A 26,993-nucleotide genomic window follows, 5' to 3' on the forward strand; every position below is an offset into this window, starting at 1 on the left:
TTAAATTGCGCAGATTCAGCCAATTTCAAACAGGGTTGAACGTCTTCCCAAACCGTGATGGGCAAGCTACAATCCCCATAGATCTCTTGCACCAAGCATCTATAGAACTCTAGTTCCCAGCACAAATCTGACAGTGCACTGAATTCAGCCTCAGTAGAAGACAGCGCAATGAGACTTTGCTTCCGGGACTTCCACCCAACTAGTGACTTCCCAAACTTTACCACCAACCCAGACACAGACTTGCGTTCCTGCGAATTCGCCCAGTCACTGTCCGCATAGCATGTGAGCTTCGCCTCACCTTCAGCTGGCAGCTTAAGACAGAAGTCTTTGGTATGCTGCAGGTAGCGCAGTACCCGCTTGATACCGTGCCAAGCACTCACACTGGGCTTTGACGCTTCCCTACTTAGCAGGTTGGTAGGAAAGGCAATGTCTGGTCTGCTCCATTGGGACAGATACAACAGACTACCTAGAGCTGACTGAAAGAGCTCAGCATTCTCAAACTCAGCACTTTCTGCTTGCTGGCTATCTTTCATGAAGTTCGTCTCCATGGGTGTCCGAACTCCTGCACAATCAGACATTCTGAACTTCTCAAGCAACTGCTCAACCTTGCCTTTCTGACTGAGCAAGAAGCTACCATCCTCAGTTCTTGCTATCTGGACGCCTAGGTAGATCTTTACTGCACCCAGGTTCTTGAGCTGAAACCGTTTCCCAAGCTCTTTGGCAAACTTCTGCACCTGTTTGTCTGCCTTTCCAACATGGATGATGTCATCAACGTAAAATAACACCAGTTCCTGTGAGTCTCCTGATCCTCTAAGGAACAGGCAACTGTCAGCAAGACTCTTCCTGAAACCTAGCTTCTCCAAAGCTTCATTCAGGCACAAGTTCCAATTCCTGGCCGACTGCTTCAGGCCGTAAATTGACTTGTGAAGTTTCCACACAGTACCTTGCTCATTGCCCTCAAACCCTGGAGGAGGAAGCATGTACAGATCCTCCTGGAGGTCTGAGTTCAAGTAAGCAACATCCACATCAAAATGATGCACCAGCAAACCTCTTTGTGCAGCAATGGCCAAGACCAAGCGTAGAGATTCACTCCTACAGGTGGGAGCATAAACTTCCGTATAATGCAACCCCCTGCGCTGCGTGAATCCTCTCGCCACTAATCTGGCCTTATACTGCGGTTCTCTTGTCGCTGTGGGCTTAAGACGGTAAACCCAGCGGCTACCCACTGTCTGTTCACCCACTGGCAACTTCGTGAGGGAGAACACACCTAGAGACTCCATCGAGTTCATCTCCTTCTGCATCGCCTCATGCCATTTCCTGGCTTCTTCCTGAGGCAGTTTCTGAACATCCTCAAAACTCTCGGGTTCACACTGTGCCATTCCGACCCACACGCTAGTGTCGGCAAACCTTTCAGGAGGTTTCCCCTTGGTCGTCCGAGCTGAACGGCGCAACACTACTTCAGGAACCCCCTCTGACCCACTAGGGCCAGCCAGAACATCCTTGGCATCAGTGAGCTCTCCCTCTGACTTACTACGCCTTTTGGACTTCTCAGCCGAACCTGTGGGGGAAGGTGGAGCACTGCGTTGCTCAATCTTCACAGCCTTGGGAGAAGTTCTCCCCTCTGCCTGCACTGGGTCTGGACTCTGAGCCTCAGTAGCAGGTTCAACCTCTTCCTCTCCTTCATCGGCAGAGTCAAGCAGACTCTCTGACAGGATGTCAGGGTTCCCATGTATCCTTGCCCAGCCACTCTGTTCACAGAATTCAGCACTGTGGCTGAGCAGAATCCTGGACTGATTCCCTGACGGATAAGCAAACCTCCACCCCTTGGTCCCTGGCTCATACCCACAAAAAATCATCTTTTGGGACTTGGGTTCACCTTTCTTGCGTTTGGCCTTTGGTATGAGGACCCAAGCCTCACAGCCAAAAACACGGAAGTAGTGCACTTTCGGCTTCTTTCCGTGCAGCAACAAGTAGGGTGTGTCACCTACCACTGAATTGAACGACCTGTTCAGAATAAAGTTGGCCGTTCGCCAAGCCTCCCCCCAAAAGCGCTGTGGGAGCCCGGCATCAAACAAAAGAGCTGCGGACATCTCCCCTAGAGTCCTGTTTCTGCGTTCCGCGATCCCATTCTGTTGGGGACTGTGTGGAGAAGTCAACCTGTGTTGAATCCCCTTTTTGCGGAAGAAACTTTGCAGTGCAGACCCGGTGAACTCCCCACCGCGATCGCTCTGAAAGTTTTGCACCCGTGTGGAAAACTGCAGTTCCACAGCCGCAATCCAGTCTTTGATTAGCGGCGCAGCTTCATTTTTGTGTCGAAGCGTGAAGACCCAGGAGTTCCTCGTATGGTCATCAATCAGAACCAGCGCAAATTTGGCTCCGCCCATACTGCTCACAGAAAACGGCTATGATACATCTGCATGAATTAACTGAAAAGCCCTAGTGGTCACCCTCTCAGACCTTGGGTATGTGCACGTTTTCACCTTTGCGGACTTGCACGCTATGCAATCTAGAAACTTAGCACATGATTTCATTTTGCACCCTTGCGTACACTCTGGGATCTTCACCACTGACCCCCAGGACACGTGTGCCATGCGTCGGTGCCATAAGTGAGGACACGCATCATGAACTGGAACATTGGCACACTGTGCTTGAGCCTCCTCCGTGTCATCTGGACCTGCAAAAGAAGCATCTATCACAAACAACCTGTCTTTACATTCAACACTGACTAGTTGCTGTCCATTCTTAGAAATAGAACACTTATTGTTCTCAAAACACACTCTGTAGTTCTCAGCAAGAAGTGCACTGACAGACAGCAATGCGCAGGACAGTCCTGGAACAACAAAAGCCTGGATTGAATCCTGTAAGAAAGAACAAAACAGTGAGCCAGTCTGCGTGAGTGGGTGTCGAGTCCCATCTGCTAAACAGACAGTCTTCCCAGAATTTACAGAGGTGCAGTTCTCCAGGAATCCTGCAGATGGCACGAGATGATGCGACGCTCCTGAGTCTATGACAAAAGCCAGCACAGCATCCTGTTGACAACTCTTGACTACAGCCATAGAGGCTGCCAAATGTTTACGTTCAGTGTCTCTGCCAGCTGCCTTCGGCTTGCCTTTCCCACGCTTTGAAGAAGAGCCCTTTATCTGGTTGCTATGGGAGACGGCCTTCGGCTGCTCCTGTGCCTCCACTGGACATTCTCTCACCAGATGGGAGGGGGAGCCACAGCGATAACAGCGACGGGAAGCAAAAGCTCTCACAGCTCCCTCCCCAGCCATTCCTTTGTTCCCTGCACCTTTGGGTGCACAGCCTGGGCCTGCACGCTCCGCAGCACTCTGGTTGCGGGCCTCAACATCACACGGCCCCTCGGAGACAAAGCAGCTACTCCCAGCTGTAACTTCAGGAACATGGCCAGCAGCCCCCTCTGGGCTCTCGGCTTTCTCCCGGCCCTGGGCTCCTGCTGAGCTCTCACACAGACTCCTCAGCACCTGCCAGGCGGCCTGAGCCGACTCAACGCCCTCCAGGTGGGGCAACAGCATAGCATCCACGCTTGCTCTCAACATGCAGACCTCTCTTTGCATTCTCTGCTCTCTATCTTCCAGCAAAGCAGCCTCCAGGTCTGCTGCGCCATCTTCAGCAGCAACTGGCATGGGTGGGGCCGGCTCCTTCTGGGCTATATTCCAGAGCCCTGTGGCCAAAAACCACCCCCTTACTCTTCTAACCCAGATATCCCAGGACAGGGTTGTGAGCTTTTCAAACGGGACATCATAAAAGTCCTGGAGCTCAGCCATCTCCTCCCCCAGTGCTCCCATTGGGGCTTTGAAGTACTCACGCGTACCAGCCAGCTTCAACGGAGAGGCCTCCAGTGGCTCTTTGCAGCACACAGCATTGCAGCCAGCTTCCCTGCTTTTCTCCCAGGCAAAGCCTCAAAGCAGGACTTTTTTCCTTCCGGCAGCAAAACAGCAGCTTCTCAGGTTTCTCAGCCTTTTTAAGCACACAGCACTTCAAAGCAGGCTTCCTCTAATTGCAGTAACTATCTCCCATAACCTGTCGAGCAGACTGATTTATTGCTCAGATAAGCCTGACGTCCGGCACACTTCCCACTGCGCAGCTCTGCCGGTCAGGCCTCTGCATTCCAAAGTCCACATTCCGATGCTTCTGAGCAAAGCAGAGTTCAGCAGCGGTAAGAGAAAGACTGCAAAAAACTCCAGAGCATTCTTCAGTGTGCTTAAATAAAGTCCACTCAGGATCTTAGCAGCTAAAAGCAGTTTTATTTACAGCAGACTATCCATTATCTATCACAGCGAACAGCATCGTGAAAACACGTCCTCTCTCCTCAAAAGCGAAAGTAGAGAGAAAGAACAAAGGCTTGAGGCTCTCGCAAATGACGAACCTCCCCCCTCCCAGCAGTAGGCAGTGCGTACACTCTGAGCTGTTTAACCCTGTAAGCTCAGGTTCTCCTCACATCTTCCTGCTGAGGGAGTGGCATACTGAGGATTGGGAAAGAAGGTGCTTGTTGCTTCTCAAGGCTCCTGACTCCCGAGAAGAGGCGCTTGCCATCAGGGTGACTTCTCAGTGGGGTTGGTCGAGGGCACTTCTGCAAATTCCTTTGTGGAATTCTCTCTGCACTTGGCACCTCCCTACGTGCTGCCTGCCCAGAAGGTAACTCCTCGTAGTTCCTTGGGAACTTGCACTTGTACTGCCTAGCTTGGAGTCTCTCTCTCTATTTTCTCTGCTACCCAATTTTCAACCCCTGGGTTTTGTTCCCCTAGTTGCGAGGGATTCCTGCTCTCCCCTTTTCTCTGCTCCCTGGGAATGGTTCTGTCTGGCTCACATCCCACATCCTCCCTGGGAACAACAACAAAAAAAATGCACTCACCAATGTCCGTTTCTGTTGCTGCATCCTTCAAGGGGCCTTCGTTTCTCTGCCGTTGACCCCCATCCTTCTTTGCGCTTTCTGGTCGGGGACAGAGGGTGGCGCTTGGGGGGGGGAATTGTCATCACGCCACTCCTTGGTGTGTGGAGTGCCTCAGGGTGCGATTCTCTCCCCGATGCTTTTTAACATCTTTATGCGCCCCCTCGCCCAGCTTGTCCGGAGTTTTGGGCTGGGTTGCCATCAGTATGCCGATGACACCCAACTCTATCTGTTGATGGATTGCCATCCTGACTCGGCCCCAGACACACTGACCAGATGTCTGGAAGCTGTGGCTGGATGGTTACGTGGGAGCCGGTTGAAGTTAAATCCTTCGAAGACAGAGCTCCTCTGGCTGGGACGCGGCGATATAGGATTGAGGGGGCAACTCCCATCTCTTGCTGGGGTGCAATTAGTGCCAGCATCGTCTGTTAAGAGTTTGGGTGTAATCTTTGATACCTCCCTCTCTATGGAGGCGCAGATTACAGCTATAACAAAGGCGGCATTTTTTCATCTCCGCCAAGCTAAGCAGTTGGCTCCTTATCTCTCTCGCCCTGACCTAGCCACTGTGGTCCACACGACGGTCACCTCCAGATTGGATTATTGTAACTCGCTCTACGTGGGGCTGCCCTTGAGACTGACCCAGAAACTCCAGCGGGTGCAGAATGCCGCGGCGAGACTCCTTACGGGGTCCTCACTGCAAGATCACATTCATCTGGTACTATACCAGCTGCACTGGCTCCCGGTGGAGTACAGGATCAGGTTTAAGGTGCTGGTTTTAACCTTTAAAGCCCTATACGGCCTAGGACCCTCGTACCTACGGGACTTCCTCTCCTGGTATGTCCCACAGAGAAATTTACGGTCTGCAAATAAAAACATCCTGAAGATCCCAGGCCACACAGAGGTTAGGCTGGCCTCAACTAGAGCCAGGGCTTTCTCGGCCGCGGCTCCAATCTGGTGGAACGCTCTGTCACAAGAGACTAGGGCCCTGTGGGACCTGACATAGAATCATAGAATCATAGAATCATAGAGTTGGAAGAGACCACAAGGGCCATCGAGTCCAATCCCCTGCCAAGCAGGAAACAGCATCAGAGCACTCCTGACATATGGTTGTCAAGCCTCTGCTTAAAGACCTCCAAAGAAGGAGACTCCACCACACTCCTTGGCAGCAAATTCCACTGTCGAACAGCTCTTACTGTCAGGAAGTTCTTCCTAATGTTTAGGTGGAATCTTCTTTCTTGTAGTTTGGATCCATTGACATCTTTCCGCAGGGCCTGCAAGACAGAGCTGTTCCACCAGGCCTTTGGTCAGGCTTAGCCTGACCCCCTCCTCTGGCAATCTGCACAGAATTTTGCTTAATGGTTGCCATCAATTTGATTTTAATTAAAAGGCAAAAGATTTATACGATCTGAGGAGAAGCCAGAGTATTTAGGGCTTCCGGGTTGGTGCCTCTGGCAATGGCGGATTTCCTCCGATCGGGAGGAACCCGCTCTGTGAAAAACAGGGTCTGAACCGCCACGGCGAGGCGGAGACCCATTAAAAACCACAGCCGGGAGAAGCCTGTGGACGTGGGATTCGGCTGGCACCTTTGCGCCTCCCCTACTCGTGGGGAAACCCTGTTTTGGGGATCCGGAGCGACGTGGGGTGAGTGGCGCGGTGCTTTGAATCGACTGCTTCCTTCACGGAGTGAAGCCGCATTGCTGTTGCCGGAGAGCGCTGACTTTTTCCTGTGGACAATTGGATTTTAAACAACTACTCGTGAGTAAACGGAAAATTGGATTTTTAAATACTTCAATTTGGCATTGAAACGGGAAGGTTATAAACAGGAAGTCCGCCTCCCGTTTTTGTAAATAGACTGAAGCAAAGACGTTACAAGTAAAGCCTTTGAAAGCTTTTGGCAAAGGATCAAAATTCCACCGGTTTAAAGTTACAAAACCCCCTTTGGAAGCAGGAGAAGAGGGGGAAAATTTGGATCTAGTGAGCCTGCAGGAGAGAGTGAAAAAATCAAATTACCACTGCTCTGAACCTGGGAACGGGCTGCCAGATGACGTTTGGAGAGAGTGCTTTTGACAGAACGGATTTGACAGCTAGCTAAACAAGAGTAAGATACTGTTTCCATTGTCCCTTTCTGCGTTTAAAAAAAAAGAGGAAAAGTAACTGAAATTTTACCTTTAATGTTTGAAATTGTGCTTGAAAGAACTGATACAAGTGGAGACTGTTTCCCTCTAGAGGGAGCTTTTGAAACTGTAACAGGACTGTAACTGGGGAATTTCCAGCTGCAGAAAAGGAGTTTGGGAACCAGAGAGTGACCTTGGACTATTTAAAAATGTTGACAGGAGAGGCCATTGTGACTGTTTTATGTAAGATAAGCTGTTCGCTGGGACAGCTTCACAAGAAGATGGATGATATGACTCTCAAAGTTGATAATTTGGAACAGAAAGTGACCAACTTGAGTCAAAAAGCGAACACTAACACAGAAATAATTCAGGATTTGGTACAGGAACCCATTTTGGCAGGACAAATGGTGGAGGAGAAGGAGGAGAAGGAGAATGCAGCTGTTGTTCAACATAAAATAATACAAGTGAGATCTGTGGATTTACAGAAGCAAACTGGAGATTATAAGTTGAGGCCTTCTATGATTGAATCCAGGAAAAGCCAGACTCCGAGGAATGGATCCCGGTTTGGATTAAAGAAGGAAAGTTGGAAAGAGCCCTCTATGCAGGAACTAACTGACTTTTGGGACATGGACTCGGGCCTGGAGGAGATTGAAGTTTTGGGGGCCTTTGGAATTGGAGGAATTTTGAAATATATCCGGAAATACTTTATGGACGGTAGTTTTAACTATGGAAATTCAGCTGATTTGTTAAGAAGGAAGAAAAGGATTGACAGGTTGGAATTTCCCCGAGATTGGCTCTTTAGCATTAAAGAAAATGAAGAAGACCTGCAGAAGGGACTTGGAAAAGAGTTAAGAGCCTCGGACATAAGATCACCAGGTTGATGGACTTTATGGAATTGACGGAAAGGACTGGCAGAATCCGAAACCTGGGAGAGGAGATGGTGGAAGAAGATTGGAAAATTTAAAGTTTTTATATAGACTTATGGTAAAACTAATGAGTGATAGAAAAATGGTGGAATGATTTTTTTATCTTTTATTTTTTATGGGCTTAACAGAAATGTTATAAGGAGTTAAGTACATATAAGTAATTTTGTTTTAATGGAAAATAAGGTTAAAATAATACGTTATTTACAATATCACAGAAAATGGAGAAAGATGGAAAGGATTTGCTGAAACAATTAATAGAAGCGGAACACAAACAGGGAGGTGTGAGGAGGTCGAGGAAACAAGGGAACGAAAGATAGAGTATGGAAAAGAGAGGATGTATGTTTTTAAATTGTTTTTGTTTTGGGGAGTGGGGTTTGTTTAATTTAGTTTGGTGTGTTTGGTTTTGAGTTTGGGTTGTGTTTTGTATTGTTTGTATATTGTATTGTATTGTGTGTGTTTTTTTTCTCTCTCTTTGTTTTTTTTCTTTGCTTTTTCTTTTGTTGTTTTTTCTCTTTTGCTTTCCCCCCCTCTCTTTTTGTAATTCATAAAAGTAATAAATATTATTTTTTTAAAAAAATGATTTTAATTAATTCTATAATGAATGTTTTTAGAATGCTGGATTATTTTGATTGTTGTTAGCCGCCCTGAGCCCAGCTTCGGCTGGGGAGGGCGGGATATAAATAAAATTTATGATGATGATGATGATGATTATTATTATTTCGGCAAACACATGGCTGCCCGTGCAGCCTTGGCCTCTGCTTTTGGCATGTTTCGTGCACGGAGATCCTGTCCCATCTGTGCTCTCTGCTTCTCCCCCAGTGCCGCCTCCCATTTTGTATGGTACTTTGCTTTCTTCTTGCCCTCGATATCCCATGAAATTTGCTTGTTAAGTCCCCCACACATCTGCAAGCTCTCTGATAACCATATAAAGCACTGATACGGTGCATGAAACAACATGGGAGAAACAGTTCACACTTGCTTCCCTCATCTCTCTCCCCCCCCCTTTATTTCATATACTGCATTTAACCCCCATCTTTCCTCCAAGGAGATCTAGGTGGCATAGATGATGCTCCTCCCTGCCCAATTTTTTTCCTCACAACAACCCTGTTAGGTAGGTTAGGTTAATACATGACGATGGGCCCAAGGGATTTGGACTTGGGTCTCCTTTGTCTCAAGCTCTTACCACTACACCACACAGCTTCCTAGTGATTTTGAATTTCCCCTTGGTGTTGTGTTTTCTACTAACTTCTCATCATGAGAAGTTACAGTACTCCCCTCTTTGGGTTTCCCACAATCCCTGTATGGTCTTCCCACTGTGGCCCCAGTCTGGAAATTTGACAGCTCATGTCTTGCATAGCTGTACTGAGAATTGCTTTGCAATTAATTGCCTGGCAGTGCGGAGAGGAAATGACTCTTTACCTGAACAGAACTCAGCTCAAGGAATTTCAAGCTGACGTGCGTGCCTTTGCCTTTTGCACTTCTTTTCCTGCAGTGTTCCATGCTTCCTCCAGCCGTAGGCATCCACAAAGGAGACAACCCTGCACCCCATGAACCATAACTCCCAGATTCCCCGCTTTTCATTTTAAACAAGCTAAGTTTCAAGCCTGAGATACGAGGCAAAAAAGTACAAGAAGTACGGTAATTATTCTCATTTTGTACGGCAGAGAGGTTAGCTTGCTTTCCCCTTTTTGGTGGTTTAGCTCCACCTTCCCAAAAACATTTCTGCAGATGCCCTTGCCTCCAGCCTAACTTTGTGCATGGCAGCACCTCACCTTAGCCAAGGGTCAGTGTGACTGCCCCCCTGCTCTTTATCTGTCTGAACTGCCCCTTAGAAGCTGAAAACAGCAACTGTCAAATCTGGCCCTAATGCTTTGTGTTTCGTTGTTGTTGTTTTTCAATAGGCAGAGCCCGTGACAGGATTGAGACTGGCTGGCACTGAGCCGCTGTCATGATCTCTGCAGCGCCTCTCTACAGTGGGGTGCACAACTGGACTGGCGCTGAGTGGATTCACATGTGTGGCCTCAGCGAAGAGAGGTGAGGTGCGCGTGGCCTCCACAGGCCAGGAGGGAAGAGGTTGGGCAGCTGGTGTGTATGAGGTGTTGGATTCCTTGTTAGAGGATGCTGGGAAAAGGGGTGTCCTCCAGTTTGCAGAAATGCAGTTCAGCTGACTTAATTTGTAGGGTATTTTAGCCAAAGAGTCTTGGGAGTGGGGCTGGGGAACCTGTGGCCCTCCAGACTTTGCTGGGCTACAACTCCCACCATTCCTGATTGTTGCCTGGGGGCTTCTGGGAGTTGCAGTCCAGCAACATCTGCAGGGACACAAGTTCCCACAAGTTCCCGGCACCAGACATCAGCTTTAAACTGTTGCACCATGTACCCACTACTTATCTACAGTGGGTCAAAACAGTAGCTCTACAACCATACAAATATATGGTAAGAAAAATAATAAATGGGTCAGGATATGTATGATTGAGCTAAAAGGAAGTTCCTGGGTCTGAAAAAGCTGGAAGACTACTGCTTTAAAGTAGCTATCTTGGTACCCACCAGATGTGCTGACTATGGCTCAGATCAGCACCAGCCAGTACATTTTATGATCTCTGTTAATTATTTTAACTCTCTCTTTTTTGCTGGAAGTGTGTGGCTTTGTTGTTTAATAATAATGAAAGTTTTATTCTTTCCTCCAAGTAACTTGTGGTTCTTCTCTCCCCCGTTGTTTATTCCCACAACAACCCTGTGAGGTAGGCTACTTTGAAAGAGAGTGATCAGCCCAAAGGCACCCAGGGAGCCTCATGGCTGAGTGGGGGTTTGAACCTGGGTCTCTCCTTTCCTAGTCTGCTCTAACCACTGCATCACATGGTATCGAGCCTTTTTTGTCATTAAGTGGTACATTGAATAATAATAATATGTTGTTATTATTATCATTATCATCATTAATTTAAAGTATGAATTTGGCCAAGTAGTACTCAATATTGCGAGATCTATATTAGGATGGTAGTTTTTAAGCTAAAATCAGAAACTTTCAATGTATCAGGTTTGAATGGAGAAGCTTTGCTGGAACCTTTTAATTTTTGCAAGTTGTATGACATTTCACCTGTAACCGTATGCATCACCAACAGAGGCAAAGTGGGACAAATCACTCCTACATGATCACAGGCACCTCTCTGAGTCTCTAGTATGCAGTGGTGCTATCAGGGCAGGGTTTGGAGATGCATGTCCAGAGCCCCACTCCTTAGCAAAAGGAGCAGGAGGGGTCCCAAATGCAGCATGACTGGCTTTCCACATTTTTTAAGTGATGTAATGGACATAATAACTAGCAAAAGTTCCCTGCTGCCCCCAGCAAGACCAGTGTTTCAAGATCATAAATCATAAATCTAAAGCTCATTTGAAGCATACGATTTCCCCCAAAGGATCCTGGGAACTGTAGGTTGTTTTTAGTAGCTAAGAATTGCAGCTTTGTGAGGAGTAGACTGCAGCTCCCAGGATTCTTAGAAGAAAGTCATGTGCTTTAAATTTATAGCATATATGCAGCCTGAAATTAGCTGACAGCACCACCACTAACCACATGTTTTTGAAGAGATAGTGCTGCTCTACCTCCCCAAAAAATGTTGGGGTGGAGGGAAAGAAGGATTACTTTCTAAAAGCATGGCCAGGCTTTCCACTCAGCACTCTTAAGTAGAGTAGGGGATTGAGGTCAGGCCAAGTGGGTAATGTGGGGTATTTGATGCTGGTTTTCTCCATGGTTGAGATATGAGAGAATTTGTGGAAAGTCTGGGAAGCTTGAGATGAGGGATCTCAGGGGGGAAGGTGGATGGAAGGGATATCTTCTTTCATCATCAAGATTCTTGGACTCTTCTTTTCCCCCACACTAACTTTGGCTACAATCTCACCTGCTACTTCACAAGTTTACTTCCATCGTCCTTGGTGGTAAAGTTTGGGAAGCTGCAGCCCTGGACCCAAAACAGCATAGATTTAGGAGTGGGTGCCACACGAATCAAGGCAAACAGGTAGAAAAAGGTCTTGGGAGGGAGCTGGTTTTGTCCCTTGTTATGGCTTTGTTAGTGTTCTTCAACCTTGGCTTCCCTGGAGTTGCAGGACTACGGCTCCCATCATCCCTGACTCTTGGCTAAACTGGTTCTGCATGATGGGAGTTTTAGTCCAGCAACACCTGGCGACCAAGACTGAAGCATTCAGTGATTCTGAATTTCTCTTAAGTTACACAGGCCCACTGCTGAAGGTTGGGAAGCCAACCTTGCCTTGCTTGCACATCCTTTAGGACAAGCGTGAGCTGTGTATGACTCATGAACTGCATCTAGCTGACGAAGCCCCCTGCCTACGTGCATCTGCTAACAAGAGATACCCCCAAAAGTGGGGTGGGGGGTGCTTTGGGTCTTGCAGGCTTGGGAGATTGTTTCTCAGCTTCACTGTTCTTTCTCTTCTTTCTGCAACAGGAGAGCCCCACTTTCTGATGAAGAATCCAACACCAGCAACTCCCAGCATCTGGGCTCCCCTGACTCCTGCACTGGCAGCAGCTTTTCTAAGGTAAGGGCAGCTGGTATTAGTGGCTGTACCTAAGGGAGGAGGCTTTGACACTTGCTGAGATACAGAGGGCCTAGGTGGCTAATTATCTGGCCAGCTCAAATGGAATGGGCTGCCACAGGGTGGACTGATGGCCATGGACTTGGGTGACTTTTTTATATAAAGGGTGTTATGCACATTCATGGAGGAGAAGGAGAGATTTGTTAATGGCTGTTTACCCCCTGACCAAGTGGTAGAGCAACCGCTTTGCATGTGTATAGACCCAGGTTCATTCCACATCAACTCCAGAGGATCAGGTTGCAGGTTCTAGGAAGGCCTGAGACCCTGGGAAGCTGCTGCCAGTCAAAGAAGACAGTATTGGGCTAGATGGGCCAGTCATCTGAATCTGGTACAAAAGGATATTCCTGTTTCTTAAGCCAGGATAGCTAAATGGAACCTCCGCGTGCTGAGGCATTCTATCCCCAAGTGATCAGATATTGTGAGGAGAATCAGAGCTTACAGGGTTAATAGCTCTATGTGTCGTCCTGCCCACTGGGAGGTGTGTTTTGTTCACATATGGGGAATGTTCTTTGTGTGTGAAGTTACTTTCGGTTTTCGCTGACAAAAGGGAGGATGCCTGCTCTTTCTCCTGGATGATTTATTTGCTATGCTGTACATTAAAGCTTCTTTAGATTAGAAAGAAGCCTGCGTACGGACTGTTATTTTTGCACCCGCACAAGCACACTCCACTGTTTGTGATACTCTGCTCGAAGCTGGGGAAAGTCCAGAAGCACAAGGAAGCGTACAGGACATCCAGAAATCATCACAGGTTGTGGCAGTTGCCTGCATAACACAACAGGTTATGGATTCAGCCACGTCGTGCCTGTGGGGGGGGGAGCAGGAGGTCCAGCTGGAGATCCTGCCTAAGGCTTGAGGCAGTGGAGCTCACTGGTGAAGGCCTCGTCTTCAGAATTGGGTGCCAGGAGCTACTGGAACATGAGTACGCTAAGCCCTGGGGGAGAAGATGGCGGAAGGCCAAGAGTCCTACACAGTCCCTTTTGAGAGACTCAGTGGACATAACTGGGAGGAATGGTCCCGGAAAGCCTGGCTTACAGCCAAAGGTCTGTGGGAGGCAGCTCCGCTTCAGGCTGGAGACGGAGCTGGAGCAGCAGCAGTTGCAACGGCAAATGCCTCACAGAGGAGGGACCAGAGAGCCCTGGGATCTATAGTGCTCAGTCTGGATGGCTCACAGTTGCCAGTTGTTGAGGGTCTTGGAAACGCCCAGGCTGTTTGGCAGGAACTGGAGAGGGTTCATCATGGAACCACAGCGGGAGCCAAAGGCCACATCCCCAGAAGCAGGACAGCCTCAAGGAGAGCTGCCGCCAGGAGTGAGGGAGCAGTAAAGGCAGAAAACACAGTCAAAGCTTTTTCAACATGTCATTGCTTTGTTTGCGGCTCTGATCGACACCTGCATCGAGAGTGTCCAAGGAGAGCAAAGGAATCTGCACAGGATGCCTCCAAGGCTGTTTCCCATGGCAACCAGATAAGAGGGGGAGCCCAGCGTGGAAACGCGAGGAGAGGACGTGACAGAGGAAGTGAGAGAGACAGCACTTCACATCATCTTGCTGCATCTATGGCGATGGTGATAGACAGCTCCAGTGAGGTCAGCATGCTGCGCTGGATCATCGACAGTGGTGCCAGTCATCATCTGCTGCTCTCTGGTGGCCGAATGTGGAACTGCAGAGCTGTTTCGACTGGAAAAGCAGTCACACTTGCAGATGGGTCGCAGAGTCAGCTAATGATTGTTGGAAATACCTTTGTTCCTTTTTTACAGGCGGAACTGGAAGCCTATGTTGTGCCAGGAATGCAATGTTGTCTGCTGTCTGTTTTTTCTCTTGTTACAGATGGCTATAAGGTTAGATTTGAAAATGATGTCTGTTCTATTTCCAGGGGTGGGAAGCACCTGGTTAGTGTTGAATGTCAGAACAAGACTCTTTGTTCTGGAAACACCTCAAGCACGTAAGGGTGACACTGAGACAGCACAAGCCCAGTGTGCTAACGTTCCCACTCACGATATGTGTCAGCATTTGTGGCACAGTAGAATGTCGCACAGCAATTGGGGGTATGTCAAGAAGCTGCCAGAATGCACTGAGGGATGCAAAATAAAGGCATGTGATAAGTTCCTGGGTTGAAGAGCTTGCAAGAAAGCTAAGGTTAAAACGTGCACTTATTCCTACCTCTGACAGGGTAACCACAAAACCTTTTGAGCTGGTCCATGCAGATTTATGTGCCCTATGCCAGTTGCAAGTCTGGGCGGAGCTAGGTTTGCTCTCACTCTGATTGATGATTTCCCCCGAAATGGTTGGTTGATCACTCTTAAGGACAAGAGTGAAGCTGCCAACATGGTAAAAGAGTGGATCACTGCAGTGGAACTACAATCCCCCCTGAGGGTGTGTAGTTTTCAATCAGATCGCGGTGGGGAATTCACTGGGTGTGCTTTGCAGGGTTTCTTTCGCCAGAAATGGATACGCCACAGGTTGACAGTCGCAAATTCTCCACAGGAGAATGGAGTTGCAGAACGTCGGAACAGAACACTGCAGGAAGTGGCAGAAGCCATGCTGTTTGACGCAGGGTTGCCACAGCGCTTTTGGGGGGAAGCGTGGAAAGCTGCAAGCTTCACGCTGAACCGCTCATACAGTTCTGTTGTAGGGAACATGCCCTATTTCCTGCTGCACAGTAAGAAGCCCAAGGTGCATTTTTTCCATTTGTTTGGGTGCAAGGCTTGGGTTCTTGTGCCAAAGGCCCAACGCAGGAAGGGTGGCCCAAGGTCTTGGAAAATGATCTTTTGTGGGTATGAGCCTGGGACAAAGGGGTGGAGGTTTGCCTATCCAGAAGGCGATCAGTCCAGGATTCTAGTCAGCAGGAGTGCTGAGTTCTGTGAGCAGAGTGGGTGGACACGCATCCATGGGAATCCTGACATTCTCTCAGAGAGTCTGTTTGACTCTGCTGAGGAGGGAGAGGTAGATACTGAACCTGCTGCTGAGGATCTGGTCCCTGACCAGGAGCAGGAACAGGGAAGGGCATCTCCACAGGCTATTAAAAAAGAACCTCGGAGTGCACCTTCATCTCCCACCAGTCCAGTGCAGAAGTTCAGAAGACGCGGTAAGTCTGAGGTGGAGTCTTCTGATGACAAGGACGTACTACACTAGCTGGCCCCAGTGGGTCAGAGGAGGCACCTGAAGTAGTGCTAAGGCGTTCCACACACACGACTAAAGGTAAGTCACCCGAGAGGTTTGAGGTCATTAGTGTGTGGGTTGGTTTGGTGCAGTGCGAACCAGAGAGTTTTGAGGAAGTTCAACAGTTGCCTGAAGCAGAAGCCAGGAAATGGCAAGAGGCAATGGGAAAGGATTTGAACTCAATGAGGTCTTTAGGTGTGTTCTCCACCATGAAGCTGCCAGCAGGCAAGCAGGCCGTGAATTGTCACTGGGTTTACAGGATTAAGCCCACAGCGACTGGAGAACCACAGTACAAGGCTAGGCTAGTGGCCAGAGGGTTCACGCAGCAGAAGGGGCTGCATTACACTGAAGTGTATGCTCCTACTTCCCGGAGTGAAACTGTGCATGCTTTTAACAGTAGCTGCACAAAGAGGTCATCATGTGGATCACTTTGATGTGGATGTTGCTTATTTGAACTCAGACCTGAAGGAGGATCTGTACATGCTACCTCCTCCAGGGTTTGAGGCCAATGAGCCAGATGTAGTGTGGAAGTTACACAAGTACATTTATGGCTTGAAACAATTGGCCAGTAATTGGAACATGTGTCTGAATGATGCTCTGCAGAGCATGGGTTGCCAGAGAAGTCTGGCAGACAGCTGCCTGTACCTGAAAGGGTCAGGAGAGACACAGGAGCTGGTCTTGGTGTTTCTGGATGACATCCTCCATGTGGCACAGACAGGGAAACAGGTGCAAGGTTTAAGCTCAAAAACCTTGATCCAGTGAAGGTTTACCTAGGTGTCCAGATAGATAGGTCTGAGTGTTGAATTGTTTCTTTAAATGTAAAGGTTCATCATTGTTCCACCCGATGTGTATGTCTTTAAGGGGCCAGAGCAAGGGCCAGAGCAAGATAATGAGACCCAGCTTTACAGCTGTGAAACATAGCAGGTGCTGCTGAGTTGTATTGATTAAGCTGTGTTGGCAATTGGGTGTAGTATATAAGGAGCAGCACCTAGCTCTCCCATTACCCTGGGGGATGGGTTGGTGGTTGCGTCATGTTTGTTTGTTGATGTATTTAGTGTATAAGGAGTTTTTGTTTTTCTTATTAAAACCTTGTTTAAGTTATTTTTTTATCCCTTTTTAATGCATGGTCTCCCCAGCAAGCTCTCTGCAGCGCTACCATACCAACATCTTTGGTTATGGGCCCAGCTGCTGAGTGGATGACTGCATATTTTTGGACTCTGAGAAAGGTTTGAAAACTCCTTCTCCTGTTGGCGTAGTTCTGTGGGTCTGGAAGAGTTCCAGAATGGTTGACCGGGTTCCAGAAGCTTAGAAGGCTCTAGTCTTCACACAGCTAACAGATGAGAACTATAGTTCATGGTCTTTTCGGGTGGAGGTGCTTTTGACCTCTAGAGAAGTATGGACCTATGTAACCGATGACCCTCCTAACCCTGTAACTAATGCTTGGTCGAAAGGAGTTGCAAAAGCCAGGGCGATAATTAATTTGGCAGTCAGAGACCAGCAAGTAGTCTATTTAAGAAATAAGAAAACTGCCAAAGAAATGTGGGACAGTCTTGCAGCAGTGCATGTTAGAAAAGAGTCAGCTTCTGCATTGACGTTTTTCAAGCAGTTGTACCAGACGAAGTTGCAGCCTGGTGGTGATTTGGCAGCACACTTGAGATGCCTGGAGGCAATACGCTGCGAATTAATTCGAAGGGACATGGAGATACCTGATATTCAGTATGTTTTTATCATTCTTTGTTCCCTTAATGAGGACTTTGATGGTATAGCTAGCCAGATATCTGCCGTTCCACCAGCACAATTAACTGTGGAAGGGGTAATGGCAAGATTAATGGGCAAGTTGGACAGAAGGGAAGCTTGTGCCATAAGCTCTCCTATTTCCAGAAAGAATGAGGAACGCCATATGCAAACTTGTGGTGATACAACTGCATTTAAAGCTGCCAAGCGTTGTTGGTTCTGCAATAAGCAAGGACATTTTGCAAAGGACTGCAGAGCCAAAAGAAAGCAAAGAACTCCCAAGACTGTTTCTGTTCGTCAGTCACAATCGTCAGCTCAGCAGCCGACATCGTACCGTAAAGACAGAAACGAGCAGCGAGCTTTTCACGCTCGCACAACAGATCGTAAAAGAATTAAAGGTGCCAAGTGGAATTCTTTTATTGTGGACTCAGGAGCATCTCAGCACGTTTGCAACGATCGAAGCTTATTTCTTTCGAAGAGGAAATTGGTAATGTACATTTAGCCAATTCGCAAGTCTTGCAGTCGCTTGGCAGGGGTACTGTTAAACTTGACTCTTTAAACATTACTATAGCGAACTGCATTTACTGCCCGTCAGTGGACAATTTATTGTCAGTAAGGTGTTTTGCTCGTCAAGGCATAACTGTGCGTTTCTTAAATTCAATGTGTGAGTTTTTTGAGGGGAACAAACGTCTATTGTATGCCCGGGACTCTGATGGTTTATATAGACTGTATTTTCGCACCTACTCCCAATCGCCTATAAATTGCAGAGCAGCACAGTCAAGCCAGGGGTTGAGGAATGTAAGGCCAAATTCCGGGTGTGTCCATGAGGCACACAGATTTCTAGGGCGTCTGAATTTTGCTGATGTAATTAAGACAAAGAATATTGTTAATGGCCTCAACTTAAAACCATGTAAATTCTTTATGCAATGTCTATCCTGTTGCAAGAATAAGATTAAGGTTGCACGCAAGGGTAGGTGCTCAGGTAGGAAAGTAACTGAGCCCTTTGAGCGTGTACATTGTGATTTAGTTGGGCCACTCCCACCATCATTAGGAGGTTCTAAGTACTGGCTTACCCTGATAGACCAGTATAGTAGATATTGTTGGACTTATGCAATAGCTGAGAAGTCCCAAGCATTTGAGAGGTACAAAGCTTTTTGCAACTGGGTAAAAACGCACTTTAACAAACCTATTAAGAACCTGTTTTCTGACCGGGGTGGGGAATTTGTTTCTGAGGATTTTGAGAATTTCCTGGAAGCGCAGGGGACTACTCATGAGTTATCATGCCCCCGAAGTCCCTGGCAAAATGGGCTTGTTGAAGTTGTGCAGCGTGACCTGCAGGCAGGGGTTAAAACTTATCTGCACGATGCTAATCTGCCCAAAGTCTTTTGGGCTGAAGCGCTCAATGCCTTTTGTTATGTTAGAAATCGCAGTTATCATTCTGGTTTAGATGTCACCCCCTATGAGAAGTTGTTTAAAAAACGCCCTAATCTGAAATACCTACGTATTTGGGGTTCGGATGTAGTTATGCATTATCCCGCTAAGCAGAAATTGGGTGAGTTCAGGGAAAATTAATGGGCTACCAGCAGGGGGCGTACAGAATTTACGTCCCAGCAACTGGCAAATTTCATATTACCAGAAGCATGATACAAACTGTAAATTGGAATGGGGTTGCTGTTTTCCAAGATGCTAACGGTATAGATGATACTGAGGAAAAGGAAGCAGCAGCAGCAGGAAATGGTGCTTCTGAATTAATGGAAAAAGACAAAAAGCCTGTTGAATCTGATAATTTGCTTGATGATTTAAAGTCACAGGCACCCGAGGGGAGGTTAGATTCTCTTGAGTTTTCTGACCGTGAGCTTAGCCTACAGGCATCTCTTCAGTCTGACAATTGTGATTTACAACCTGAAACTAGTAGTTCACTTAGTCCCATTAAGTCTGAGGAGTCTGACTATCCTTCCGGACTGAGACGTTCAGATAGAAAGAGACAGAAGCCACAACGTTTTGCAGATGAACATTTTAATACTGTGTATGCCAATAAGGCGGTTTTTGAGCCAAAAAGCTACAGTGACGTTCAGAATTTACCTAGGCACCAAGCTGTAAATTGGTATAAAGCTATGAACTCTGAAATAGCTTCTTTAAAAGAGCATAACACTTGGTCTCTTGTACCACAAACCCCAGATATGAGACTTATTGATTCAAAATGGGTTTATAGAGTTAAAATGAATGACAAAAATGAAGTTGTAAGGTACAAGGCAAGATTAGTTGCTAGGGGTTTTCAACAAATTCCAGGCAAAGATTATGATTTGTGTTATTCACCAAGTGTAAAATATGAAACAGTTAAGCTTTTGTTAAAAGATGCATCACAACGTGGACATTCTGTTTATCACCTAGATATAAAAACTGCATATTTGTTTGCAGATTTAAAAGAACAAATTTTTATGCGTGTCCCTGAAGGCATAGACGCCGCTGAAGGTTTGGTATGCAAATTAAATAAATCCCTATATGGTCTGCACCAAAGTGGAAGGAATTGGCACCAAACTTTAGCAAAAGAATTGCTGGATATTGGTTTTTCACAAGGAAAGGCAGGCAATTGTGTGTTTATAAAGGAAAGGGCAAACTCTGTAACAAAAATATGTGTGTATGTAGATGACGTGTTAATTTCTACAAAAACTAAACAGGAATATGAACAGGTAGTAGCACAGTTACAGAAGAAATTTGATGTGGAATGGTATCTGCAAGTATTTGCAGACCTACAGATGCAAGTAACACTACCAGTAAAAGTTTACCTTGATTCCCAGAGTGGACTCGCTATCCTGTGTTCAGAAACCAATACTAGAGTCTTAAGATTACGTTTGCAGTTTGTAAAGAAACTAATTGCTGATGAAATGATTGTATTTCAATATGTTCCAGGTGACAATCAAATTGCAGACATTTTTACTAAAGCTCTTCCAAAGGTTACACATGAAAGACATGTACAAAATATGCTTTATGTTTTTGTTCCACAATGATGAACCGCAGGGGAAATGTTGAATTGTTTCTTTAAATGTAAAGGTTCATCATTGTTCCACTCGATGTGTATGTCTTTAAAAGGCCAGAGCAACGGCCAGAGCAAGATAACGAGACCCAGCTTTACAGCTGTGAAACATAGCAGGTGCTGCTGAGTTGTATTGATTAAGCTGTGTTGGCAATTGGGTGTAGTATATAAGGAGCAGCACCTAGCTCTCCCATTACCCTGGGAGATGGGTTGGTGGTTGGGTCATGTTTGTTTGTTGATTTATTTAGTGTATAAGGAGTTTTTGTTTTTCTTATTAAAACCTTGTTTAAGTTATTTTTGAGTCCCTTTTTAATGCATGGCCTCCCCAGCAAGCTCTCTGCAGCGCTACCATACTGCAAATAGCCAACACTGAGGATGGAAGCTTTTTGTTCAGTCAGAAAGGCAAGATTGAGAAGTTGCTTGAGAAGTTCAGGATGTCTGAATGTGCAGGGGTCAGAACACCCATGGAGACAAGCTACGTGAAAGACGCTTGGGGAATGTGCTGAGTTTGAAAACGCTGAGATCTTTCAGTCAGCTCTGGGTAGTTTGCTTTATCTCTCCCAGTGGAGCAGACCAGACATAGCATTTGCTACCAATCTGCTCAGCAGGGAGGCTACAAAGCCAAGTGTGAGTGCCTGGAATGGTATCAAGAGGGTGCTGCGTTACCTGCAAAATACCAAAGATTTCTGTCTCAAACTGTCAGCTGAGGGTGAAGCACAGCTCACGTGCTGGACTGACAGCGATTGGGCAAATCTTGGAGACAGGAAATCGGTGTCTAGGATGGTAGTGAAGTTTGGGGAATCTCTAGTTGGGTGGAAGTCCTAAAAGCAAAGTCTTATTGCACTTTGTTCGGTAGATTTATTGCTTTATTGTTCGGCGCCCAGCCACGCTTCCCCTGGGAGCCTCTGTAGCTTCTGTTTACGCAGTGTGGCTTTCGAGCGGTCGTAAAGCAATTAGCAGAATTACACAGCGGTGCGTGTCGAAAGAGCAGTAAACAAGTCCCACACGTTTCTTCTGTCCTAATATCCCTTTATTTGCTCAAAAGTAGCATATTTACAATCCATAACAGTCATCTGATTCAAGCTGCATCTTCTCCCTCTGTTTGCAGCTATGCAACAAAAACTGCTTTCACTTTTCACTCAGCTCACAGCATTCCAAGCTGCTTTCGTCACGTCCTGGCTTACTTCCCTTGTAAGCGCCTCCTCTCAGCCTCGAGACACAGAAGGTTAACCCTTCACTACACCCAACAAACTTTTCTCTACTGAAGCTGAGTTCAGTGTGCCGTCAGAACTCTGTAGGGAACTAAAATTTTACCGGTGTTTGGTCTAAGAGATCTGTGGGGATTGTTGCCTGCCCATCACTGTTTGGGAGAACAATCAATGCTGTTTGAAGTTGGCAGAGTCTGGACAGTTTAAGTCCAGAACCAAACATTTGGACATACGTTTCCAGAATGTGTGTCAGAGTGTCCAGACAGGCTTGGTGAAGCTGAAGTACTGTCCAAGTCAGGAGAATCTGGCAGATGGGTTTACTAAACCTTTGAGCTTCCAGCGTCATGGGGAGTTCTGTGAAGGGTTGTGTTTGGAGTAAGTGGTTGTACTTACAGTTCCCCCAGTGTACAGAATGAGGGAGTGTGAGGAGAATCAGAGCTTACAGGGTTAATAGTTCTATGTGTCGTCCTGCCCACTGGGAGGTGTGTTTTGTTCACATACGGGGAATGTTCTTTGTGTGTGAAGTTACTTTCGGTTTACATCTGATGAGAGGGCATTCCACAGGGCGGCCCCAACTACAGAGAAGGCCCTTTGCCTGGTTCCCTGTAACTTTGCTTCTCGCAGTGAGGGAACCACCAGAAGACCCTCAGAGGAGGACCTCAGTGTCCAGGCTGAATGATGAGGGAGGAGACGCTCCTTCAGGTATATTGGACCAAGGCCATTTAGGGCTTTAAAGTCAACACCAATACTTTGAATTGTACTGGGAAACACACTGGGAGCCAGTGAAGATCCTTTAGGATTGGTGTTATACGGTCCCGGCAGCTACTCCCAATCACCAGTTTAGCTGCTGCATTCTGGATTAGTTGTAGTTTCTGAGTCACCTTCAAAGGTAGCCCCATGTAGAGCGCATTGCAGTAGTCCAAGCGGGAGATAACCAGGGCACACACTACTTTGATGAGACAGTCTGAAGGTAGGTAGGGTCTCACCCGGCGTATCAGGTGGAGGTGTGGATCACCCTTGTTGATTCTAGGTAGCCTTAGGCAAGTCACTCTGCCTTGGCTCCCTAGCAACGTGGAGACAATAAAACTGATTTCTAACCTGTTTTAGGATTCCTGATATAATTTGCATGTGAAACACCAGCATTGTGCTTATACAATAATGTTATTAATGCAATTGCCTTCCCTCATTGCTGCAGGTGGAGCACACGGCAGTCTCGAGTAGCGGCGGCAGTGCCCAAGGGTTTGAGGCAGAGGGCACCATGGAAGAGGAACTCGAACCTACACTTAAGGAGCAGCCCTGCGAGCCAGACTGTGCTGAGAAGGCCTTGAAGGGCAGTGATGCCAACCCAGGCAAAGTTAGGGAGGGTGGACTCACAAGGCCAGAGAGCAGTGGCAGCCCGGACGGTGCACGGCTGTCTGCTAAGGAGGCGGCAGAGGTCTCCCCTGCTTTCCCAAAGGCTCTGGAGAGCGAGCATCCAGGGAAGGAGAAGAGCACTGCAGCTGCTGGCACAACCCTTACAGCTGCCACAAAGGCTGCCGCCACCATGGCCACCAACAGCTGCAGCACTTTGACCTCTGCCCCAGCCACCTTCACCTTGAAAAGCATCTGTTTCTCCACTTCTCAGGCCCTTGCTATGCAAAAAATGGCCCTCTCCTTCCCACCCGGAGCAGTCCTCACCCCCAGCCAGCCCCTGGTTTACCTCCCACCTCTTCCGAGCCTGCTCGGGGTCCCTTCTGCCCTTGCCCTGCCTGTCATGCCCTCCTTCCCACAAGACCCCTGCCTGCCTAGTCTTCTCTCCCCCTCTGAGCTCTGCTCTTACCCGTATGCCTTCTCCGTGGCTAGGCCTTTGGCCTCAGATCCCAAAGTGGCCCCTGTGGAGACAAGCCAGCTGAACTGCCCTGCCCCGTCAGGGGAGAGCAGCACCCCTGCGGTCACTGGACCCTCCTCTGCTGTCGATGGCTCGGACCTCTTGCCTAGCACGCCTGCCGCGGCAGGTGCCAGCACTGTGCCGCTGTCAGTCGCCACCAGCGTGCTTGCCAGGGTCCCGGCGGGCCCAGAACAGCTTCCCTTGGGCATCCTGGCCTCCATCTCCCCACTGAAATCCCCCCCACAGCTGGAGCGTGAGATGGTCTCCCTGGAATGCAGCGAGATGCCCCTTGACCTTTCCGCCAAGTCAAACCACCAGAAGCTGCCTCCTCCGAGCCAGCGAAAGATGGCCCCGATGCCTGTGTTGACCCCGGTGCACACCAGTGGCAAAGCACTGCTCACCACAGTCTTCTCCAAGCCTCAGTGGGTAGCTCAGGCCATTGGCGGCCCAGGCACCACATCGCCCTTAGTCATCTTCCCGGAGTTCCTCCGCAATGGGGAGCAGGGCTCCTGGGTGAAGAACTCGACCACCCTCATCAGCACCATCACAGGCACCTACGTTGGGGTGGCCAACCCAGTCCCAGCTTCCGTGCTGCTGGGGAAGGATTCTGGCACCGGCCTTGGCAGGGACTCCCGCCATCTCGCCAAGCAGGAGCTCATTTCCATTGTTGACCAGGGAGAGCCTCGCAGTGGTGGGCTGCCTCCTGGGAAGAAGAGTGGTGGAGAGGGGCCGCCTGACCCCGCAAGGCAGCTCCTTCGTGCCTGGGGTGTCCCAGGGGCCCAGTTGCACCCTTCAAAGCAGCTTGCCATTTGGAGCCCCAGCCAGGGAAGCATTTACCCTCGGTGCTCAGTCAAGGGGAAGCCTGCCAGCCCCCAGCTGCTGCCCTTGGGGTGGTCGCCTTACCATCAGGGCCCTCTGCTTTCCATCGGCATCTTGGCAGCTGGGCAGCTGTGCCCGAATCAAGTTGCCCCCTGCAAGCCAGTTGGTGCAGGTGAGCTGGCCACGTTCCCTGGTGTGCAGCTGATAGAGTCCTCCGCAGTGGTCCAGAAAGCCCCCGAAGCTCCCTCTCAGGGCAAGGGTTGTAAGGCAGCCTTGCTGAACACTGCCAGCCCTTTGTGCATCTCACCAGCTCTTCAGACCAGTCTCCCAGACACAAGGGGTTCCGAGGGTCTCATTCCAAAATACGACTCTGACAGACTCGAGGCTGACTCAGCAGCAGAGGCCACCCCACAGCCCAAAGCTCCCCCAGAGGGCTGTAGCTGCAAGTGCCCCGGGGACGCCAAGCCTAAAAACCAGGTCTTGGCTGCCTACCTATCTCACGGCCTTTCCTTAGCTAGCCAGCCAAGTGTGCGGACGACCTCTGAGACGCCTCTCCCAGGGAGCAAGCGCAAGGACTGGAAGTGCAGCAACGCACCTCGGGATCAGCTGGCGGCAGAAGTCCCTCTCCGCAGTGTGCACCAGGTTGATCTCAGCCGCGTGAAGAAGGAACGAGTGGAGCCAGAGGTGCTGATCACCTCTGCCGCTTGTCTGCATGCTGGGGCTGCCTCGAGAAGCCCTCCAAAAGCCAAGCTCAAGGGGGTGGCCCACATTGAAGTGGAGGAGGGCTTCCCCTGCAAGTCCAAGCGGCAGCATGACGGGCCAGACCGCCTGACCCACAAGAAGCAGAAGTGCAGGGGCAGTGAGGAATCTCAGGCTCCCTGCAAATCGGACAGCCAGAACCTGCACACCCGCAAGGTGAGTGACTTGCCCTGATGTGAAAACAGGGCTCACACCCAGTGTTTCCTGGAGCAGCATCTGAGGGGTGGCATGGGTGAGATTGGGCTGAGGGTTAGGGAGTCCTCCGGGAGGACTAGTTTCTTGCTGAGGACAAGGAAAAAGATGAACTAGGATTGAAAGATGTTGGAAGTAAGCTCCCGTAGTGCTGATGGAGTTCCTGCAGAGCTGCTTCCAATACTACAGGAAGGAGAGAATCTTGCCTGGACAGCAGACAGAACCAGGAATTTCGTGTGATACCACTGTGCATCTTAAATTATTTTGTGACTCTCCCTCATGAGGAGTCCTTGTTTGTTGCATGAGAGCACTATTAGGATCAGTGTCCATTGTTTACACGAATGTCCTGGTTGGTTATTTTTTATTCAGTTTCTTATTTTCACTGTATCTTACCTAAAAGACAGAACGGATCCAGGGAAAATAATTACATGACGAGATGCCTCTGATATTACATTTTAAAATGTAGTTTGTCCTCTATACTTTAAAAAAATGTAGCCAGGTTGAATCTCTGTGTTGGAGGTGAAGCTGATGTGTGAATCCCAGATGTGGTCTTGGAAGCGTTTCTGGTTTTGTCTGGTGGTTCCAGCCTTACCAGAATGCCTTGGGCTTTCCCCTGTGTTAGACTTTACTTGCATCAGAGGTTGTTTTGTGCAGCTAGATGGAGCATGTGACATCAGAAGAGGCTCAGAGGCACTTGGTTGTGTCATATGGCTTAGGGCAGGTCTGTTTTAATTGCCCCAAGTGCGTTCCCTGTTGCCAGCAGCTGCTTGATTGAGACACAGCCATTAAGAAGCCCTGGCTTCTGATTCCTTTCAGAGTTCAGTTCAAAGTGGCCCGTGCTGATCATTTTAAAGCTCCTTCATGGCTTGGAACCCAGATTATCTCTTAGACTGTCTTCCTCCATACCACTGTGACTGAAGTTCACTTCTGTACCCTTTCTGAGGGTGACCTGCACTTCAAAGGCTAGGTGAGTGGCAATAAGGGCAGTGAGAGACCTTTTCAGGTATTCCCCTGTGTGTTTGTTTGTTTGTGTGTGTGTGTGTGTGTGTACATACATACACACACGCACATATATATATACACACACACACACATATATACACATACATACACACACACACAAACATATATATATATATAGTAAAGGTAAAGGTACCCCTGCCCGTACGGGCCAGTCGTGTCCGACTCTAGGGTTGCGCGCTGTAATGGGTTTAGGGGTGGCTCGTGCGTAAGTTGCCGCCACTCCTGGCTAGGTTACCCGGTTAACCCTTTCTGACTGAACAGCCTCCAACATCATGACTGTCTCAGTCGCTGGCAGAATCCGTCAGTGGGCGTTTCTTAAACCTTTTCCAGCATAAAAGTTGTTTGACGCCAAGTCTCCTCCTACTCTCCCTGCGCGGAAGTCTTCTGCGCAGGGAGGGTGTGGGCAGCGGAGTACCCGTACTCTCTCCGCTGGTCTCCAGCAAAGAGTCTTGGAGCCTCCTCCCCGATTCCCCCACCTGCCCCCCTTCTCCACTGGTGTTACGCTGATTTCCTTCTCCAGCAGATGGGCTGCCTCTCTCCCTACTGGGACCCTCTCCTGCATCCTTTTGGAGCCTTCCCTCCGCCTCTAGCTCCGATGGCAGTTCCCTGACATCCACCTCCCCCCCAGGACCCCCTCCGCCCCCGGCCCGACCTTCA

The 26,993-nt window shown here is 48.5% G+C and overlaps 1 protein-coding gene across 1 annotated transcript; it reads left to right on the top strand.

Moving 5' to 3' along the window:
- Positions 1-8,963: 8,963 nt before the first annotated feature.
- LOC308467615 (BCL-6 corepressor-like protein 1) lies at positions 8,964-25,295 on the top strand (the record flags this gene model as incomplete). Its single annotated transcript, XM_080989355.1, has 4 exons — positions 8,964-9,587; positions 9,851-9,983; positions 12,398-12,488; positions 22,872-25,295. Exons 2-4 carry the CDS (start codon positions 9,898-9,900, stop codon positions 25,293-25,295), a joined length of 2,601 nt encoding a protein of 866 aa, XP_080845481.1. The 5' UTR covers positions 8,964-9,587; positions 9,851-9,897.
- Positions 25,296-26,993: the final 1,698 nt, after the last annotated feature.

The sequence above is a fragment of the Podarcis pityusensis genome (assembly GCF_964106645.2).
Source record: "Podarcis pityusensis genome assembly, chromosome: W".
Taxonomy (NCBI): Eukaryota; Metazoa; Chordata; class Lepidosauria; order Squamata; family Lacertidae; genus Podarcis; species Podarcis pityusensis.